This window comes from Coptis chinensis, unplaced genomic scaffold (genome assembly GCF_015680905.1).
Source record: "Coptis chinensis isolate HL-2020 unplaced genomic scaffold, ASM1568090v1 utg1828_pilon_pilon, whole genome shotgun sequence".
NCBI classification, from domain to species: Eukaryota; Viridiplantae; Streptophyta; class Magnoliopsida; order Ranunculales; family Ranunculaceae; genus Coptis; species Coptis chinensis.
This window is the reverse complement of record NW_028238117.1, coordinates 133,329-155,398: the sequence shown is the minus strand read 5'-3', so window position 1 is coordinate 155,398 and position 22,070 is coordinate 133,329. Positions and strand designations below refer to the sequence as shown.

The 22,070-nt window shown below is 38.0% G+C and overlaps 3 protein-coding genes across 3 annotated transcripts; 2 read left to right on the top strand and 1 right to left on the bottom strand.

The window, feature by feature from the left end:
• Positions 1-492: 492 nt before the first annotated feature.
• LHCB6 (light harvesting complex photosystem II subunit 6) lies at positions 493-2,126 on the top strand. The gene is made up of 2 exons (XM_086587092.1): positions 493-967; positions 1,479-2,126. Exons 1-2 carry the CDS (start codon positions 747-749, stop codon positions 2,026-2,028), a joined length of 771 nt encoding a protein of 256 aa, XP_086443218.1. The 5' UTR covers positions 493-746; the 3' UTR covers positions 2,029-2,126.
• A 3,958-nt stretch (positions 2,127-6,084) lies between these two features.
• Positions 6,085-22,030, top strand: LOC147473753 (uncharacterized). Its single transcript, XM_086587057.1, has 11 exons — positions 6,085-6,192; positions 7,172-7,217; positions 7,404-8,498; positions 8,953-9,037; positions 9,480-9,591; positions 10,432-10,544; positions 11,122-11,219; positions 11,619-11,695; positions 12,561-12,635; positions 20,738-20,800; positions 21,589-22,030. Exons 3-11 carry the CDS (start codon positions 7,488-7,490, stop codon positions 21,749-21,751), a joined length of 1,797 nt encoding a protein of 598 aa, XP_086443183.1. The 5' UTR covers positions 6,085-6,192; positions 7,172-7,217; positions 7,404-7,487; the 3' UTR covers positions 21,752-22,030.
• On the bottom strand, positions 17,913-19,937 carry LOC147473754 (uncharacterized). Its single transcript, XM_086587063.1, has one exon. The coding sequence runs from the start codon at positions 19,920-19,922 to the stop codon at positions 18,336-18,338; it is 1,587 nt and encodes a 528-aa protein (XP_086443189.1). The 5' UTR covers positions 19,923-19,937; the 3' UTR covers positions 17,913-18,335.
• Positions 22,031-22,070: the final 40 nt, after the last annotated feature.

The following is a 22,070-nucleotide window of genomic DNA, read 5'->3' as shown; positions in this document are numbered from 1 at the left end:
TTGTCAATGGATCGGTTTGGGTCGGATTTTAAAAATTTGAATCGAACCGATAAGAAAATTGGGAACCCAAAACCGAACCGAACCGATAGTACCACGTCTAATCCAAAATCGAACTGAACCGATAAGATATATTGCAAACCGAATCCGAACCGACCCGAACTGAAAACTATAAAATCAATTAAATTTTAAATAAAATTTAATAATTTTAATCACACAATTGATGAATACATACAAAATTAATTATAAATATTACTAAAATGCTATCTTATCGGTTCGGGTTCATATCGGTTCAGTGGAGGATAAACCCAAAACTAAACCAATATCTTATCGGTTTGATTCGGATTGGTTATCGGGTTATGGAAACCCATTGACAGCCCTACCCACAAGGCCACAGGCCACAGACCACAGCACCCAGGACCCAGGCAAATACCATTGAAATCGATCGCAACATCCAACAAATGTCAAATAGACCATGAAACCAACCTTTGAAACTAGAGGTAGGGAGATATTCCACGTGGATGGAGGAAATTGAGAAATGAGGATGTAGCTCAACATCCCATTGGTCCGAAATCTATCCAAGAGAGATGTAAAGATTTGTGTCCTAGATTTCCAAGGGACCTATCTATTCTGCCAATGTGAAAGGCCTCGGTTTATTGTTATAAGAAACAGAAATACAAAACCAGACTCTGAATTGCCACTAATACCACCACTATAGTGTAGAGTATAGAAGGTTATTAGAGGTAAAGATGGCAATGGCTGCAACATCTGCTGCAGGGCTTAAAACCTTTGGAACTCCCTTCTTAAGTGGGAAGAAGGGAACTAAGTGTTTGTTGGCTTCCAGCATTACAGGAGGCAGAGTTGGTGTACTTTCTCCTCGGAAGTTTGTTATCTCTGCGCAAAAGAAATCATGGCTTCCTGGTGTTAAGGCAGGAGGCAACCTTGTTGACCCCGAGTGGTTGGATGGATCGTAAGTTTTTTTCAATAATTTGCAATTTTTTCCTTGTTAAGTAGTCATTCTTAAAAAACGATTATCTCTATTTGCATGCTTTGTAAGCTAGTAAATTGTGGAGACGGCTCTTTACTGTGTATATATGTAATAATGCATCTTGGTACTTAGCCTTTAAGTGTAACGCTGACATTTATTTGGGCTTTCTCTATTAAGAGGACATAAGATTCAACAGTAACATATAACAAAAGTTCATAATATAATGTGAGAAATGCTAAAGGAGCTACCTGGGCAAGCATCGAGCTACATCTCTAGAACACAAGACTTTCGAGAGAACTTAGGATTCGTCCCATTTACTGTCCGATGACTTTGATAATCCACACATTGACGGCTAACTTGGTGCTTCGTCCCTAAAAACTGTAGCTCTTTAGACATATGTGGGCATTATAACCAAAAACACTTCTCCATTGCTAATTTGCCATCAGTGAGCATATTAATGAACATAATTTTTGGCTACGTTGTGAAAATGCAGGCTACCAGGTGATTACGGGTTCGACCCACTTGGTCTAGGTAAAGATCCAGCCTTCCTCAAGTGGTACAGAGAGGCTGAACTGATCCATGGCCGATGGGCAATGACAGCAGTTTTGGGTATCTTTGTAGGCCAGGCCTACAGTGGAATCCCATGGTTTGAAGCTGGTGCTGACCCTGGTGCAATTGCACCATTTTCTTTCGGATCTCTTTTGGGTACCCAACTTATCCTTATGGGCTGGGTAGAGAGCAAGAGATGGGTGGACTTCTTCAACCCAGAGTCTCAATCTGTTGAGTGGGCTACACCATGGTCCAGGACCTCAGAAAATTTTGCTAATGCAACCGGCGAACAGGGATACCCAGGTGGCAAATTTTTCGACCCATTGTCGTTTGCTGGCACCATTCAGAATGGTGTGTACATCCCAGATGAAGAGAAGCTCGAGAGATTAAAGTTGGCCGAGATCAAGCATTCTCGGCTAGCCATGGTGGCCATGCTCATTTTCTATTTTGAGGCTGGACAAGGGAAAACACCCCTTGGAGTCTTGGGATTGTAATTATCACCTCAAGTTTGAACTTGAAATTGTTTGTAATTAAACTAGTTATCAACTTATCATCGACCAACACAACTATAAGTCGTCCTTTTGAACTAAAAGCTTTCTGCCCCAAAGTTACATATTTATATCTTCACATGGTAATCATTCTATATTTATTGATTTGATTTTTTTCTTTTTCAGATGGCAAAAGAAAGAAATTAAGTATCATCTGTATCAGTTTATTCTTTTACAGGGGATGTTTGATCATGGTCTTGCATGAGTTGTATGGTGTATACCAGATTCAAAAATGTTCCAACTAAGTATTGAAAGGTAAAACTCAATCAATGATGCCACTGACCATGCCACCCCAGGATATAAAATCCAATTCCTAGTAGTCAGTCAAAGGTCCTTTGACGATATACAGTCAACACCACAAGCAAAAATCTCTCCATTAGGGTCTCTACAAGCTAAGTCACAACTCCATTCACAATCAAATCCATTGCCACCAAGTTAGCTCTGTCAACTATGACTTGTGATCAAACACCATAGTTCCTGATCGACACCATAGTTCTTCATCACCCAAATCTTAATCTCATTAGTACCAGACTTGTGATCAAACAAAGTTTCCCACCCAACACCCCCACATTTATTTTAGCTAAGTCGTAGAACCGACCCTTCTTTTGGGGCTAGGTACGGTTAAGAAAACTAAAGAGATAAAGATGGAACCATTAATCAAGGGATTTGCCCATAAAATAAAAAAATAAAAAAAACCGATTTTCTCAAAAAGATAAGAACCCCATTCTCAAAGGGCCTTCTCAGCTCACACACACTCTCATCATGTGCAGAGAAAGACCCCATTCTCAAGGGGAGAGAAGAAAAAGAAACATGAATCTCAACTATTATTGTAATCGGATACAAACATCATTAACAAATATCAGTGTGGATGTAGGCGTTTTTTTTGGCCGAACCACGATAACATTTGTGTCTTGTACTATTTATTTATCTTCCTGCGTATTATTGTGGCGTTGTGTGAAAAATGGATCGTCTCCATCAACAAAATATGTGTGGGACCTTCACGCTTGTTGTTTCCCTTAGCAGCGAGTAAACATGCATGCACTTTCAGATAGGTAATCGCCTTTGTGGTATTTAAAAAGAGCAATAATTAAAACAAACTTGTAATCAGGATTTAATAGGCTTCACACTGAATTCCCATAAATACAAAGCAATCCATTACAAGATGTCAATATTGGAATTTCATAAAATCCCCTACCAATGGAATGAATGGATAGTTTGATTCAAATGTTGTCGAACAAATCTAGAATCGTAAATTAACTTGCACCACGGCTTAGACACGCATCTGAATCGTATTAGGGACTTTGGTGGGAGTCTTGATAGAATCTCCACTATTATCTCCACTGGAAAATTCGGCATTGTTGCTCTCAGTGGTTTGCGGGGTTTTTCAAAGTTGTTGGGCTAAAAAAAAACTCAAAGCCCAGAAACTGCTGTTAATATCGATCCAGCCACCATCTTTGGTATTTGGTACGAAGTGAAAGTCTTCATAGGTTACGTTCCACTATTTTACTCACATACAAACTCTTATACTAACCACTATATAATCTTGCTTTCTCTCATATCCAACCCCTAAAAAAAGTTTTCATTTGGCCTCTTCTGCTTTTTTCTTCTCTAGAAAAAAATGAGGCTTTCAAGTGTTTTTCTTCTTCTAGTTTTGTGTTTTGTTGCCGATATTAGCAGTGCAAGCCCTCCATATCCTCCATATGCACCAGCACCTTCTCTGACCACATCCGCACCTTCACTTTCTCCCCAGGCGCCATCATTGGCACCTTCTTTGAGTTGTGATGAGTTGATTGTTGGTGACTTGGTTGAGTGTATTCCTTTTGTTAGCGTTGGGCGTGATGATGTGTTTAAGCCAGTTAGTGGGTGTTGTGATGCGTTGAAGACTTTTAAGGTTGAATGTGTTTGTGAAGCCTTTATAATTACAGAACAGTTTGGCATTGTTTTGAATGTAACAAAGGCTGTTTCTCTTCCTGCTGCATGTGGGCTTAAAGATATATCTCTTAACGACTGTTGTAAGTGAATACAATCCTATTATTATTTGTGAAGCCTTTACAATTTTTTTTTTTTTTTTTTTTCCCGATAGAAACATGTCTTATATTTCATCAAAATATTAGAGGTACAGTACTACCATCTTTACAAAATCTACTTCATGGGCATGTTGTTTTTGTTTTCATGTTGTTTTTTTTGTTTTAAGTTTGATTGATGATGGGCTTTATAATGGGCTTTTATGTTTTGAAGTTTTTGGCCCGGCTCCTGGTAATGTTCTAGGATTCTAGCTTTATATATATATACACACATCTAGTTATCGTTGATAATTTTGATTTTACTGGACTGCAGTTGTTTTAGTCTGTTAAGATTGGTAAAAAATGTATCATAAAAATAACTGATATAGATTTCTAGATGCGAGTGCTGCTGGGTTAGTTGGACGTATATTTTTTTTGGGCACTTTTCTGTTTTCTATCTTGCTTGTATAACAAGTGTATAACAAGATTAATTATTTCACTAGTTGGTAACTTTGTACACTAATCAATTAAGTTGATATAGTCCAGAAAACCAACAATGGTTGCATACTTTATAGTGCATTATTTGTTAAAAATATGATTGTAACGTACCTTTTGTTTTATCATGTTTGCAGTTTCATCCGGATCTGCTCCATCTCCTACAGGATCTCCACATGTAGACCCCTGCTCCAGCCCCAGCTCCAACTTCAAATCGTGGTGATGACGATCTTACTCCAGCTCCTGCTCCAAGTAAATCTGGTGTTGAAGTAGTCCCAGCTGGTCCACCTTCAGCTCCAGGTCCACCTCCAGCTCCATCGAAACCTAAAAAATCTAGCGCGTCCGTCAATTCCATTTCATTGGCAGCTCTTGTTAGCTTGGCTGCTGTTTCATTCTATTGCTTTTAAGCAGGGGAGCTATGTTTTAGTTCAAATCTCTTGAACAGTAGTCACTTTTTTGAGTTCTCTAGGCTAGTTGCATGGTGTTCTTTATTTGTTTGTTTCTATGTAGTTTCCCGTAGTCACTTGTTTCTTGTGCACATCTGATTGATTCATTAATATTATATTGTCATATATATATTCTAGTGATTTGTATGTGCATGGTTGTTATTGGACTTCTGCACTCATATGATGAGCTATTATTCCCTTTGAATAAAAATCGAGCATTTCTACACATTGTTATGTAGTCCAATACAAAACCTGTATCTTGGTCCATGGTATTCGAGTAATTTAACATTGTAGGAAGTCCTATCATAATTTAACAGTATCATAATTTAACAGCATCATAATCAAGGATCGAGAGGTAAAGCTCCCACAAGGAGTATTTTTCTAGCTCTCTTAAAATTCGTCATTAACTCCATGCTAAGCAGTTAAAATCGGTTTTTGAAACTAATCAAGGAACAGAGGTAAAGAATTAAAAGGAGTTTTTTCTAAAATTAAAATTCCGCCATTTATATATAAAAACGAGAAAAATTAAAAATTTAACACTTCTAATTAAAACGGAATCATTTTAAAAAAGAAAAATTAAAACAATTTGTTAATGAAACGGAAAATTTTATCCTATTAAAAACGGGAATCACACTTCTAAATTAAAATAGGATCCCTCAAATTAAAAAACAATTTGTTAATGAATTAAAACAGTTAACGGCGAAAATAGGAATCACGATTTGTTAAAAAATTTATATATGTATAGTTATTTTAACACTTATAATTAAAACGGGAATCACACTTTTAAATTAAAACAGGATCTCTCCTCAAATTAAAAAAACGGGTTTTTAAAATTTAATTAAAACAATTTGTTGAGAAATTAAAACAGGTTAGCGACGAAAATATTTATATATATAAGGGTGGGATAGAGGCACATTCACTATAGCCACATTATAGACACAGTGACTCCAATCCACCGATCTGTTTCAATCCTACGGATATGGGTATTCTCAGTTAGCCAAATACGAAATACGAAATTTCGGGAAAACAAAATTTTCGAAACAAAAAACACGAAAAATCTCCAAAACAAAAAACCAAAATATCGATCTATTTCTCTTTTCTCTCTTAAACCTTCTTCTCCAAAATCAAACCATGCTTCCACAGAGGGTGTTACCAAATATTTGAAGGTAAGCTTTTTGTTTGTTTTTTTTAGCTGTTATTCATTTCCATTTAGTGTATGCCTCAAAAATCTGTTTTTACTCTGGATAAACGGAGAAAGATAGAATCTTGAAACAATCTGGAGGTTTTGGTGTAGCATTGAAGTTTGGGACTGGAGTTGGTACTTATGGGGATGTTGTTCGACATTGTAAATTTGGGCTGGAAATATCTTGAGAAGATTGAAATCTTCGGGTTGATGGATTGTTATCACCATAAAGAACCAAACTTGAGTCTACTACTACTTCTAGGAGTGTACTTGGATTTGGGCTTTGTTTATCTGAAAATGAAGTTTGATGATCTGAAGATGAATCTTTGGAATAGATGTGCATAAAGCTTCTCCACCCAGTTCCACCCATGGGACTGTTTAGAAGATGATAGACACAAGAATTAAAACGAAAGAAAAGGGAGTTTGTTATTTGTTGTATTCCTAGCTAGCTAAACAAGACAAAATGATAAAAGAAAGAAGAAAACCAGATCGTCGAAAACAGATTCTTCATCATTTACTACTTTTTATAGTCGTTTGTGTGTTCTTTACTCGTGCTCTGCCAAATTTCCAGGCATTTAGCTTTAGATATTGCCGTGTCCATGTAACCTAGAGCAAAAACAATGGTGGCAGCAAAGGAGATGTCTGTATACTGAATATGGAGCTAAATGTTATGAGTAAACAGAGTGAAGCGGTAAGAATTTTGGTGGCAGCAAAGGATGTCTATATATATGTAAAAAAGGATAGAAGGGACTAGAAATCAGGATGTAGAAGAATGTGGTGCTGAATATTGGAGCAATGTGAGAGTGTTACTAATGAAAATAAATTCTTATGTCTTGAATGTAATCGATAAATTAAAGTATACAATTGTATTCCTAGGTAGCTAAACAAGACAAAATGATAAGATGGGATGATGTTATTCTATATACAGCAATAGAACTCATATATTTTTCTTGACTTTGCAGACTCTCTGTAGCATATTTCTGGAAACATTTTCAAAATTACTCTTTGGTAAGTGATCACTGTTATAAATTATTTTTTACTCGTCAATAAGCGATTTTCTTTGCTTTGAATGTTGCCTGATATTGATCGTGGTTACAGACAAAGAAATTCTTTTGTAATGTTTTTTGTTCACCAAAATTACTCGAGTTAAAACATCTACTCATCTATATGAACTCACTTTCCAATGAATTACAGGAGGAAATAAGGAGGGAGAAAAAGAGTGTTGGACAAGTTGAAGTGAAGTCGAAGAAGGAAGATAAGAAAAATAAGGGGAGTTTTATGGGAGAGATGTTAGTAAATGTTGTTGGACGAAAAGAGGAGAAAAAGAGGAAACATAAATCTAAGGAGGTAGTGAACGGGGAAGAGAAGAAAGAGGTACAAAAGGAGAAGAAGAAGAGATACAAAAGTAAAGAGGAGAGTATTTCTGTAGACGTTGAGGGGAAGGAAAAGAAAAAGAAGAAGAAACGGAACAAGGTGGATAGTAATGATGGAGTCCACGGCAAAAGGAGTCATAAGGACAAGGAGAGTTTGGGTTTGAGCAAGGATGAGAGGGAATCAGATCATGATGTTGAGTTGGAAGTTAAAAAGGACAAGAAGAGAAAGAAGAAGGAGAAGAGAGACAAAAGTAAAGATGGGAGGGAAGAAATACTAAATGATGAAGAGAAGGAAAACAATTTAGTTACTGAGAGCAATAAAGAGGAAGGTAATTCTTCGCTTGAGGAGAGAAAGGAAAAGGACAAGAAGAAGAAAAAGAAGAAGGGCGGCAATATTGAACCTCTTATGATGAACAATTCTAACAATCTCTCTACCAAGGAAAGCAATGAATCTGTTGATGTGGAGGTTGAGGAGGGGAATATTTTAGACACGGAGAAAAAGGAAAAGAAAAAAAAGAAGAAAAAGAACTTTCCAAGAGAAATCCTTGAAAATTCATCGGATATAGAAAAAACCCCACTTTGTGATAATGATCCCAATTCCAATCAAGGTCCTTCTGGTTCAGTTGCTAAGAGGAAGAGGAAGAGGAGTCGGGAGAAGGAAGCACTTCCGGGAAAAAACATTAATAAAGGAGAAACCAGAAGAAAGAAAAAGACTGGAAGTGCTGATGGTGCTGAAAATACAGAAACTAGAAAATCATCTAAGAGGGTGAAATTTTCAGAGAAAGTAGAAGTTTTCCCTTTACTTGATGTCACCGATATTGAGAAGGAAAATAAGGAAAAGGGCTTGGTGTGCGGTAAACGGTTCTCACTAGAAGAAGACGTGATCGTAAAAGATGCTGTTTTTAAGTTTATAAAGGTAAATGGTTCTGTGAAAATTTAGAATATGGTTTTAAGACAATCTAGATTTACAAATATGCACTATGCTTTTTGCAATGGTCACAAATTAATCCCTTTCGACACCTTTACACACACACACATGGGGTGGGGTAATGGTTTGCTCTCATTTTTTTTTTAATCTAGAAAAAACTTTGCCATTTGGATGTGTTGAATAATTGGTTTTAAAGATGAATTGATGAACCCCCATACAGGAACGAATTATCTTGTCTTAATTAAGCTGTAGTCTGCCATGCTTTGTGGACCAATTATACATTAATTTGCATATGTTGAAATTGATTTGATTTTGTGAGGTAACATGTCACTACTTTTTCCATTTATTTCTTTATTGTAAATGCTTACATTTGTTACCCTCCATTAATTTCTAGTTAAGTTCTAGCATTCCCTGAAATTGGTTCACTGTATTGTGTCTTTAGGAACATGATTTGGGTGATGATGGGATAGAAATGGTTCTGCGCTGTATGAATTATCCAGAAACCAGAAACTGTTGGTCGGAGATAAGTAAGCATCCATATCTGCAAATGAATTCTGTCTTCCCTGTTTTATTGTATGCCATGAGTATGTTTTCAGACTGCCTTCTATCATATCCAACAATTCTACTACATATTTGAGAATATGCAATACCTGACACCCGAACAGTGTAGTTGGCTCAGTATGTTTGTGCAGTTCTCCATTGGTATTATCTTTATTCAACATTTCACTGCATTTGAAAATAATTTGCAGCCGAAGTGAATCTTAATGTGTACGAAATGGTTGGAGAGGTTTTCATGGGAAAATGCTCATATTTAAGGATTATTGCCGATTGATTTTCCGGAGTCCCTTTTTTCTATTTATTTTTAATTTTTTAATTTTTTTTTATGAGAACCTGTTTTGCAAAAGCATGATGTGGATACTCATATTACAAAATTGCATATGTTCTAATTGTATGTTGCTTCTATTGCAGGTACTTCCATGCCTTGGAGAACGAAAGAGAGCATATATAACCGAGCACATCTTCTGTTCGAAAGCGATGGGAAATATAAATGGACTCCTGAAGATTTAGAAACTATCAAAAAGTTTGTTCTTTGCTACTGAATTTTAACTATTAGATGTTGCTTTTTCAATTAATTCTTAATTGGGTATCTAGAGTAGAGTTACTAGGAAAAGGGTTTCTAGAGTCTGGAACCTAGATCACTTGGTATCATGACCCAGTATCTTCATCCAGTTTTATAATGAGGTGTGCCTAGACAAAGTCAGACCGAAATTGTGTCTATTACTTTTGCAATACTTTAGTTGTCTCTGTATATAACTAAAATTTTAGGATGTCGAGCCTGTTAGCCCGAGGTCAGGCCAGACTGGAGCTGAAATTATTACTTTCCTCGTAGACACTATAGCATATTAGCTTTATCACTGAGTTTAGAGACATAACTTTGGGAACTGCTTTTGGCTTTCGGGGACTGTTTCTGCTATAGCTTACGAGGACGGAAAGTTACATAAGCCTGACCTCTTAAGTAGCACAAATTAATGTAAGGTGGTTTATCCATATTGCATTTTATAGTTTCAGCTTAGCCAAACACAGCCTGCCTCTCATTGCTGATATGCCATAAACATGACTGGTTCCTACTTGACTTTTGGTCGACCGGTGTAGTTTCTGGATTATGATTCATTGAAAATTGAAAGCAAACTCCTTACAAGTATATTGCCTCCCCATTTTAGGGATGACAATGGGATGGGTTTGGGATTACCATTTGGCAAATTTTCAATTGACTCGACCTGATATGTACAAATGTAAAACCCCCATTGCCATCTGCCCATCCCTACCCAACATAGGTAAGCAGCTACATCTATTTGTAAGATACAGGAATTCAATTAGTTATGTGCATATTTCTGAGTATTTGGGGTTCTGTAAACTTTAGGCACCACGCAAAGAATGGACCAGATTGGAGACCACTGGCTGATGAACTTGGCAAGTATAGGATTCATGTGAAGGATGCATGGCGCAGGATGTGCCTACCCAACATGAAAAAAGGTATTCTACTAGTGTTCGAGTTTTAAATATGCTTACCAAGTATATTTAAGGGAGGAGGCCATCAAATAGTTCTAGAAGTGGATTACTCAGAACATTTCTGAGTTTACCTCAATTGGGTGATTTCTGATTATATAAATGGGTTCTTTTGCTCCACTCAGATTGAAGATTTTTTTTTTTCCTTTTTTTTGAAAAAAATGTGTGATAGAGGGAGTCACAAAGAGAAAGTGGACATTGTTTGCAAAACATTCTTTTGTCGTGATTTGCTTGGATGGGTAATGAAGAGACTATATTTGATAAACTTGACATACATACTTACCCAACTCAAAAATTTATCTATTGTATAGTAACCAGGGTTTCAATTTCGGATCCTTTTTTCTTTTTCTTTTGTTTAGGTTACGTAACTCTCTTTGGTTTGTTTTGTCTATTACATCGAAATTAACACATTTGCTAGGATTTCCTTGGACATGGATGGCATCCAAACTTACAGTTAGTGATAGTTCATTTTTAAAAGAAAAAAATTAAGTTGTATTTTCTTGTCTAAATGGTGTAATTCACTTGCATCTCTCTCCTGATCTAGGGCGCTGGTCTCAGGATGAGTACCAACAGTTATTTGATTTGGTAAATATGGATTTGCGGATGAAAATTTCTGAGGAAAAGAAATCCAAGCATGGCATGGTGAGTATATTCTTCTATGTACGTACTTTGATTTGGGATTGCGGCTCTCCTCTTATGTAATAATTTTAGGTATTATATTTTTTGTTGGAGTATTCCCACCGCATGGGTTGTTAGCTTGTTATTAGTTGTTTGCCTACCCTGTCTTATACTGAAGACCACTTCCTTGTTATATTTGCCTTGGGCATCTCGGGTTCTTGGAGTGAAGTGGTAGTTAACATGGTACATTGGTACCAGAGTGGTAGTTCTTGAGAGGATGCACGTTCTGATCTGTGTTTAGCGGGTTTGGTGAGAGGGTCTTGTATGGTGTGCTGCCCACCATTGATTTGTATATATTACTACTTATCTCTTGTGTGCTATTCACTGTAATATTCTAATTTTGTCTTAAATGTCACTGGACAGTTACGAGATAATATTGCTTGGGGAGCAATCAGTTCCAAATTGTCCACTCGATCATTTGCGGCTTGCTGCAGGAAATGGTATATAAGTTCTTCTTCATCTTGGAGTTTATGCGTCTTCTTAATTCCCGTATTGCTTTTCGTATCGTTTTATCTTTTTGTAGGTTCATAAGAATATTCTTGCATAAGATGCATTTGGTGAGGCAATTCAATTGTCCATGGCATAGCATGAACCCATAGCTATCACAGAACAACCCCTCCACCCCCCTTCTCCTTTCCCACAACACACTCTTTGTACAGGGAAAGAAAATATACTAAGAGTGGAGCCATGTAAATAGAAAGTAAATGGGCCTACAATTGTCCGATAAAACGAGAAAAATAAAGAAAATAGAGGAAAGTGTATCAGCACAGTTCATAGGGTGCATAACTAGTCACCTTAACACTATAAACTCCCTATCAAACACAAAGCCATAGATTGAAGCCTTTCAACTCTCTTTTTCTTCTTGTGCAAATTGTGGTCTTTTAGTGAACAAGATGGTCATTTCAAGAGCAACTCAATTCAGTTAAATTCAAAGAATATGGGAGCAAGCAATCGACGACATTAAGTAATTGTGGAAGCATTCTGCAATTTTAAGATGTGTTATATATATATGAGGCAATACTAGTATGAAGGCTAAAAAAAGTTGTGTATACAACATCCAATAGAAGGTAGATACTAAACACAGCATCCTCTTCAAGAAACATTCTCTTTGATTCCATCTATATTTGATCCTTTGATTTCCTAACTTTAAAACAAGTCACGCTTGCTAATGAATCCTGTGGTATAATTTGGTTGAAATTTCAAGCGTTTATTTTCATAAAGATTGGTATTTTGTTTGGTAAAGGTCCTGTAGAATTTTGATTGTAGTTTATGATTGTTATCTGGATGCTTTCTTATACTTTTCAGGTATGAACAACTGGAGTCACGTTTGGTAAGGGAAGATAAATGGGCTAGTTCAGATGACATACGGTTGCTGGATGCGTAAGGCTCTTCCCTTTTCTCCTGTTTTTAATTCTTTTTTGACAAAAGGAATATATTGCTACTCGATTTCCTCCTCTATTTTCTGCCTCATCATTTTTCTTAAGCTGTGTGTACACAGTGTGTGAGGGGGGAGGTGCCATTTTTGCACATGATGATGCATGGAAACTGATGTAGATTTTGCTGGCGGAAGCTTCAGTTTAACAATCTACACTTGAATTAATCAAACAAAAGATAACTCTTTTATTGAATCTCACAACTCATAAACTTCAATACTGACGAACCCTAATTACAAGCCCTTATATTTATACTAAACCTAGAAACTATAAACCAATAGTAACACAAAAACATAAAAGGGTTGCATAAGCAACTTGTGGGCTTGGACTCGAACAAGTGGCACACGTCCTTAATATCAGTAGAAAACAAGGGCGCACACCCTTAACATCAGAACAACGACTTCATGTTCTACATTAGATACAATACTCATGGCTTGGACGAAGGAGCTCGTCTGGGTCTGAAGAAAGACTAGCTTGAGTTCCCCAAGAAAATAAAAGGACAAGACAGCCTAGTTTTTCCATCACGACCTTTGACCTAATATGTATCTTTTTATTTATTTATTTATTTTGATTGGTAAGCCTGTTTTAAATGAGATCAGTAACTCTTTGATGCTGGCGGGGTTCAAGCCCCAAACCTCGGGTATCATCACCCAAAGGTTTTACTGACTTTGCTAGTCGGCACCTGCACCCAATATGCATGTTGAAAGCTAGGAAGCACGGATACGGACACGCGACACGGATACGACACGACACGGATACGCGGACACGACATTTTTAAAAAATATAGGACACGGATACGTCATGGACACGTTTGAATAATATATATATATATATTATATAATTGAGTATTTTTCACCAAATTCAAATTAAAATGGCAATTCTATTTTTTTTTTATTGGAAAGCGAGGTTGTTAACGAGGTCCCCTACCCCTTTTTATTAAAATAAAAGTATCATAGCTTGTTACATTCTTACATACATTTTCCCTACTGCATCATCATGAATTATTTTCTTTACATCCTCAGAAAATAAACTTGTATCTAATTGTATACAGCTAACCGTGGGTATTATACTAGCAATAGCATCAACTAATTTGTTTGCTTCTCTGTAGACATGAGTAATAGAGAATTCTTCCAATTGCTCTTTCATTCGACTAATGCTCCTCATCATGTGTTCTGCTTGCCACGGATGTTTCCCCTTATTTTGGAACAGAGATATTACTGTTGTCGAATCAGTCTGTGCGCTTATATGCCTAATGCCTTGCTCAATAGCCATTTTCATGCCCTGCTCGACACCTTGCAATTCTATTAGATCAATAGATTGCTTGCTGGACCTTCCCTTTCTTGCACCAATAACCCTCCCATTCTCATCGCTCATTACCGCAGCCCATCCACCGATCAACCCTTGCAAACTTCCATCTGTATTTAGATTTACTACTCCCATTTCAGCTCGCTCCCATTTACAAAGTCGCTGCTGCTTCTGCTTTGAATGAACCTCCACTCTCCATGTATCTTCATAGTGTTGTTTCTCTGGACTCTCTTCCATCTTGACCGTCATTGCTTGGAGCTTCGTCCTCACATCACATAATACAAGATGCACCACCTGTTGGATATTTCGCTGCTTGTTTTCAAATATTTTGTCATTGCGTGTCCTCCAGACCCAATAGTTATATCCATTCCATACTAACCTTATAGCGTCCTGTTTCGGCCATTTCCCTGCTGATTCTTTCTGAGTCCACTCGATTTCTTCTCTCCACGTTCCAGCTGGTAATCTATTGTACCCCATTTTCACTAGTAAAGTCTGCCATACTGCCATGGAGAAACTGCAGTCATGAAACAAATGCTCTTCATTCTCTATCTCTCGCCAGCACAAGATGCAAGTGTCAGAATCAACTTTCTTCCATTCCTTCATCTTGTCGAGTGTCTTCAGCCCTCTGTTCATCGCCATCCAACTTATAAATGACTGCCTTGGTATACGGTTAGAGAACCAAACCAGTCGATGCCATGTAACTGCCTGCCTGATCCCTCGCAAACCTTCATATGTATCTCGCAAGCTGTAATCTCCCTGATGCGTGGCAGTCCAGACCATTCTATCATCTCCTCCCATTATTTCTATTTCATCCTTTGCTTGTTCTGCAATATCTCTGATCCCATTCTGTGTTCTGGGAAACACCACTTCCCTTGTTCAATAAATTCACCCACAGTGATGTTGAGGTGGCCTCTAGAGCTGTAAAGAAAAGCTTGCGGAAACTTTCCCTTTAGAATACCACCTGGGTGCCATGGGTCTAGCCAAAAGCTTGTGTTCCTGCCATCTCCAATTTGGTGTATGGCCACTTGAGCTGCTTCTGTTCTCCCTTTGAGCACGTTTCTCCAACTCCATGAGCAGTCATTGGGGACTTTTAGATGCCAAAAGTTCCTACCTTTGATTAAGTTCTTGTGTACCCAATCCACCCACAAGTTGTCCGCCTTCGTGACTAGTTTCCAGATGTGCTTCATATTAGATGCTTGATTCACTTTAGATAGGTCCCTTATGCCTAGTCCCCCTTCATCATACGGATAACACAAACTCTCCCATCCTATCAGAGCATGGGATTGAGTACAGTCAGGCCCTGCCCATAGAAAGTTTTTGCATAGCCTGTTTATATCATCTATAGCCTTATGCGGTATGATAAAAGAAGCAAACCAGTACACACTCAAATTATTTAGAACTGCTTTGATCAATTGCAATCTCCCTGCATATGATAGTGCCTTCCCCTTCCAGCTCTGTATTCTTTTGCTTACTTTTGAGATTAGTGGACTGCAGTCTGTGGTTCTCAGTCTTGTGGTGATCAAAGGTAGCCCCAAGGATTTCACTGGAAGCTCACCTTTTGGAAACTGTAGTACCCCTTCAATCTCTGTACAAGTCTGTTCATCTACTCCCGCAAAGAATATCTAACTTTTCTGGACATTGACTTCGAGGCCAGTGCATTCCCTGAAAGTGTTAAGATTCTCTCTCAGCTTTGTGTCTGTTCGGATATCTCCATGCATGAAAGCCACCAGATCATCTGCAAAAGATAAATGGGTGATAATTGGGTTCATACATTTATGATGTAATATGTACTGATTGTTTGTGACACTATAGTTCATGATTTCCGAGAATAAATCCATCACCAGGACAAATAAGTAAGGGGACATGGGGTCGCCTTGCCTAATCCCTCTTATGCCTTTAAAATACCCATATGGTGCTCCGTTGATCATGATAGAGTAAGAGGCAGTTTCCACACATACTTTCACCCATTCAATAAATTTCTGTGGCATCCCAACTCTCTTCATAGCAAATGTAACCGCTTCCCATCTAACCGTGTCGTAGGCCTTTCTTAGATCCACTTTAGCTGCGCATCTTGGAGGAGTTTCATTCCTATGGTAGTTATGCATTAGTTCATGGGAAAGCAAAATATTATCTTGGATACTTCTCCCTGTGATGAATGCTGATTGATTCATGTTTATCACTTTTGGCATGATCTGCTTCATCCTCCGTGTCATCACTTTAGTAATGCTCTTGTACATCACTCCACAACAAGCTATAGGCCTGTAGTCCCCCAGATTTGAAGGGCTCTGGACCTTTGGCACAAGTGTAATGCAAGTGGAATTAACTTCTTGAAGCATCTGACCTGAGCTAAAGAAGTTCCTGACTGCCTTTATAAATTCATCCCCAATGATTCTCCAGGTGCACTTGAAAAAGAAGGATGAGAAGCCATCGCTACCGGGAGCTTTATCATTTCCGATGTCTGCTAGGGCCTTTATTATTTCATCACGTGATATCGGTGCTTGCAGCTCTTCCAAATCTATGCTCTGTATAGTGTTTCGTGGTCCCATTTCCTGAAACACAGTGAAATCCATCCCTTGCATTTGATCTGGTCTATATAACTCCTTGTAGAATCGTTCACATTCATCACCAATCTCGTTAAAATCCTTCATGGTGTTACCATCTCTATCAACTAGACAAGTTATTTTATTAACTATTCTGCGAGCTTGTACCGATTTGAAAAAATAACTTGTATTGTTGTCTCCCACACTGATGACTTGGTCACGCGACTTCTGTTTGTAAAACCCCTCTTCTAATACAGCTGCCTGCACATAATGTTTTATTGCTTCTTGTTCCCTTTTAATGAGTCCCCGGTCCATGGGCTGCTGCTGTAGCTCTGTTTGAATTTCATCCATTTGCTTCTTTTTTTCTTTTACTCTGTTAATGACATTCCCAACTCTCTTGCGGTTCCATGCAATGAGTGCTCCCTTCGTTAACTTCAGCTTCTTCACGAACACGTACATTGGGTTGCCCACTACAGGACTCTGCCATGCTTCTTCCACTGTTTTCATAAAACCATCCTCTTTGTGCCAGAAGTTAAAGAACTTGAATGACTTTTTCTTTTGATTCCTCTGAACAAGCGAAGTTACTACCATCGATGAATGGTCTGAGATAGCCCCTGGATTTAAGAACTCAGCCTCGTGATCTTCGAACTCATCTATCCATTCTGAATTAACCATCACTCTATCAAGTTTGCAGCTTATTCTCTCCTCTTGTTTGTTATTCCACGTTAAAAAATTTCCTTTATACTTGATATCCACTAACCCTGCAGATGTCACACAATGCAATAGATCATTGAACTGCTGAGGCCTTATTTCAAGTCCTCCAACCTTTTCTTGCGAGTTCAGAATAGAATTGAAGTCTCCAAGAATTATCCATGGCTTTAGTATAGTGCATGACATATCTACTATTTCCCTACATAATTGTCTTCTTTCCATCATATCCACACTTGCATATACAATCGAGACTATAAACTCTTCCCCCGCTATAGTATTCACCTCCATAGTTATATGTTGGCCATCCTTCCTTAGCAACACTGCTGAACACACCCTTGGATCCCAACAAAACCATATTCTCCCCAAATCACTCTGTGCATAGTTTTCCTCCATTGCCCACTGAGTAAATGTTTTGTTAAAAATTCTCTCTCTTTGCTGATTTTACCCTCGTTTCCACTAATCCCATAATACTCAAGTTAAACTTGCGGACCATATCTTTCACTTCCACCTGTTTGAAACCCATGTTAAACCCCCTCATATTCCAACATCCTAGGTGTACATTCATTTGGAAGCATTGAGTGGCTTAGAGTGACCGTACTTAGCAGTCACTATGTTTTGTCTTCCTCCTGACATGGTTTGTTTCTTTTTCAGTATGTTACTCTGCTTGCTTACTCTGCTTGCTTCCTGTTCCAGTAGTGTCTCTGCCCATAACTATTCCTTTCCCTTTCTGATCAGTTAAATCCTTGTTCTCAGCGTGCTCAAGATTCTCTGTATCCTTTGTTTTACTGCCAGTGTCTCTGCCTATATTCAGTCCTTTCTCTTTCGTATCAGTTAATTCCTTATTCTCAGCATGCTCGAGATTCTCTATATCCTTTGTGTTATTGCCCTCATCCTTCTCTATATCATGTGGACTGCTGGTTCCACTTTGTTTCTCCTTGTGTTTCCCTCTGGATGCGATAATCATCTCTCTTTGTGTACATTGCTCATCAGTTCGTGTTCCTTCCCCTTGTAGATTGCGAGCTTTGCATTTGTGTCGTTTACTTGGTGATTCCCAACCAGCCTCTTCCTCGACATTGTGTACTTCATGCACCTCATTTTGTTCTGTCATTGCTTCCTTTTGCGAGATATTTTCTTTTTGTTGCTGCTGCTGTTGCTTCCCCATCCTTTGTACCAGTGCTCGTTTTCTGAATCCACACTTTGTGGGCGTTTTCTGCTGCCTCTCGCGCCTTCTTTGGACATCGCTGATCTAAGTGTCCAAATATCTTGCACTCCATACATCTCGGGGGCTTCCAGTTGTATTCAAAAGCCACTTTATACACTCTCCTTTGGTCAAGGATCACCGGCACTCCTTCTGGATATGAACAGTCTGTATCAATCTCTACGCACATTCTCGCATAATCAGTTCTCGACATGTTCTCTGTTAGCTGATCAGTAAACATTGGGATCCCAATAGCACTTCTCACTTGACTAAAACCATCCTTATTCCACATCTCCAGTGGTAGCCCTTTGACTACTACCCATATTGGAATAGTCTTCAACTCTCTTGTTTCTGCCTCCACAAAGGTTCTCCATGGCCTTATTACAAACAGCTGACTGGCGATATGAAACGATCCCATGTCAAGTACTGATTTCTTATCTTCAACATTCTCAAACTTGAAGGTAAACATGTTGTCCCCATATGGCTTCATGACAAAACTTTTAATTCTCCATGTTCTACTCACTATATCCTTTACATAGTTGTACTGCATCCTTCTTCCAACAAACGGCCCCACTATCAGATCCTCAAATTTTTTGTTGTATTCCGCGAATTGTAAACTCTGCACATGTATTACTGGTTTCCCGTCAACAATGGTGGGTGGAACATATGACAATTCAGTGGTTCCTACTGCCTTTTTACCAATCACATCAGCCCATGAGCTTTTCATTTGCAATGGCTGTGTCTTCTTGCATTGGTTCTCACTTGTTTCTTGGCCTCTGTTTTGATTCGCTGGACCAGTTTCTTGCGTTTTTATAGCCAAGTCACTACTTTCGCTGTGGTCCTTTGGTGGTGCAACTACGGTCAGCCTTGTAGCCCTTTCTGCTGTGTTCTCCTCTCTTTCTTTGTTCAGAATATTTTCAAGTGCTTCTTCTTTTATCTTTCTCCCTTTCAAGCCACTGTCATCTAACCCTTCCTCTTCCACAGCTTTTGCCTTTGTTCCAGTCAGTTCCAAACTTATCCGTTCGACTTTATTGGTTTCCTCATCCCTCACCTCAGTAGCAACTTGCTTAAATATAAAATCTCCATCTTCCCCGACTCCATCGATTCTTGCTACCCCTCGTACTTCTCCTTCCTTGTTATCTGAACTATTCGCATCTCTGTGCTCTCCAGAATCTTGAATTTCTTTAACTGCATCCAACAGTTTCTGGGCCTCTCTCAATAGTGATTCTTTTGTTCGAGTTGGAGTCAGCCTATCCAGTGACTCTTCATGCATACTACGTGCTTTCAAGTTCACTCCATACTCCTCCAGAATTTTTTTCTTGAACCTCTCAACAGACCACTCACCATATTTTGCTCTCATCTCCTTCTCAAAGTTGTCCACCTCGAGATCGGAGTCATCTGATGAGTTTTCCTCAACACTCCCAGTTGGTGTGCTAGGTTTCACGGCTGTTAGAACCCTAAACTCTTTTGGTTTTTGCATGTTTTCCTAATATTTTTAATGGCAATTCTACTTCATAAAATGACCAATTCAAACACTAATAGCAACAACTTAAATGTACAAGTGTATAACACTGCAAGCAACTTACATGTATAAGGTTTTAAAAGGAAGTTCCCTTTTTTTGCAGATTAAAATTAGTTAGTCAGGTACCACTTAATCACTTAATTTTTCTTCTCTTTCTTCTCTTTCTTCTCTTGCATCTCTTCTTATCTTGGATTTTATTTCACTTGTTTTTTTTTGTTGAAGTTCCAAATTTTTTTTGTGAGATTACTATTCTGGCGTATCCCCCGCGTGTCGGAAATTAAAAAAATTAATTATAAAATCGGATACAACAAATCACGTATCCGACACGTATCGGACGCGTATCGGACACCGATACTTCACCCTTACAGACGTATCGGTGCTTCATAGGTTGAAAGCATAAAAGCTCTTTCTTTAGTGAATTTCGATATAGTTTGATTCGAAGCAGGAAATGCCGATATGAAACAACTCTGATTCTCAATTCTCTAAATAATGACAACTCGCAATTTCTAATTTACATAAATAAGCTGTGTTATCGCTGCAAGTTTGGAAATTTTTCTAATTAATTTGAAAAAGGGATATGAGTCAAGGACTTGGTGGGTGTTTCCACCACCAAATCCTGCCAATAAGGATTACAATTTACAAATCCCGTGATTCCTGTGAAGATTATTTTTATTTTAAAACTGCATTCTTTAGTATCAATTTGCATCCTTTTCTATAACTTTTTCTTTGCTCTTCCTTGTGAAATAATTCCCTTATATGTACTGTTACTGCAGACTTCTTACAATGGATTTTAGTTCACTAGAAGAGGTGGACTGGGACAGTCTTCTTGACCACAGGTAAATTTTAATAAAGCTGATACTTATTACGTTATGTTTGTTATAAATTTTCAGTTATAATCTTTAATAGATAGATGAAAGAAGCGTGTTTTTCTTTTTGTCTTTTTCAGTTTTGACCTCTCACAAAATGTTTTCTCCCTGTTGGATAATGCTAGATCACTTTTAAATATTTGCCTCTAAAATTGACCTAATTCATTATATATACATTTTACTCACCGTCCAAAGCTTTTGTTTTAGCCCAAATTGCAAGGGTGTCTCAGAAAGCTCGAGTCACATTCTAAATGCGTCTTTGTGTTTATCGTCTATCAACAAGATCACAAATCTACAACTGTGGTTCCAGTTTGTTAATTTTCTTTTCACGTCGTAGTCTCAGATCTGCAATCACCGTTTGTGATTTCATGCAAACAAGGAGATTTCAGGTTTTCCTTTTCTCCATGGGTCTTCTCCTTCCCTTCTTTCTCTACAAGGAGATCTCCGTTTGAACTTTTGGCCTAAAAAACCACAATTTTTTCCGAATCATTAAACCATTCGGAAGTGTAGAATGCCTATTCAGTAATATGACAAATACCCATATATAGCATGAATGAATCGCCAATTGACTAGCAAGGAAAGTTTCATAGTTCGTTTGCTATTTCATTTCAAATTCTTAATACTATTCACAAGTCTATTAAAAAATTTAGTCCTATTTATGTGAGTACCTGTTGTGCACTTTGTTTTATTTTATTTTGACTTTTGGATGTTGTGCACTTTGTTTTATTTATTTTGACTTTTGGATATGTTTCCCTCAGGCCTGGAGATTTATGTAGGAAACGTTGGTGTGGAATGGTTAACCATTTGGGTGAGCATAGGAACAAATCATTTGCAGACCAAGTGGAAGTTCTCTCGAAACGCTATTGTGGGGATGTGCTTGAAGCAAGAGCTGCTTATGAGGAAAGAACTCCTGTTGACTGAAGCTTGTGGTTTTGACTGCTTACATTTTGTTGGTTCAAGTTATCCTGGGGAATGCCCTTGTTGGTTATTTCTTCCATTGCTAGGAGCGATAACTTTGAGACCACACTTGCTACTAGTAGAATGTTCACTTGTTATATGTGCAATGGTCTGCCTTTTGTAGTTGTCCTATAAAGTTGTTTGCTCTAGTTATAACATTTGGAATAAAAATTGTTTGCTGTAGAGAGTTTAAATTTAAAATTAAAAGTTAGATAATTAAATTAAGGTTTTTTTTTTGTTAAATTGTCAATTTCTCCGTAGGCTCAAATTTATTTGAATGGTC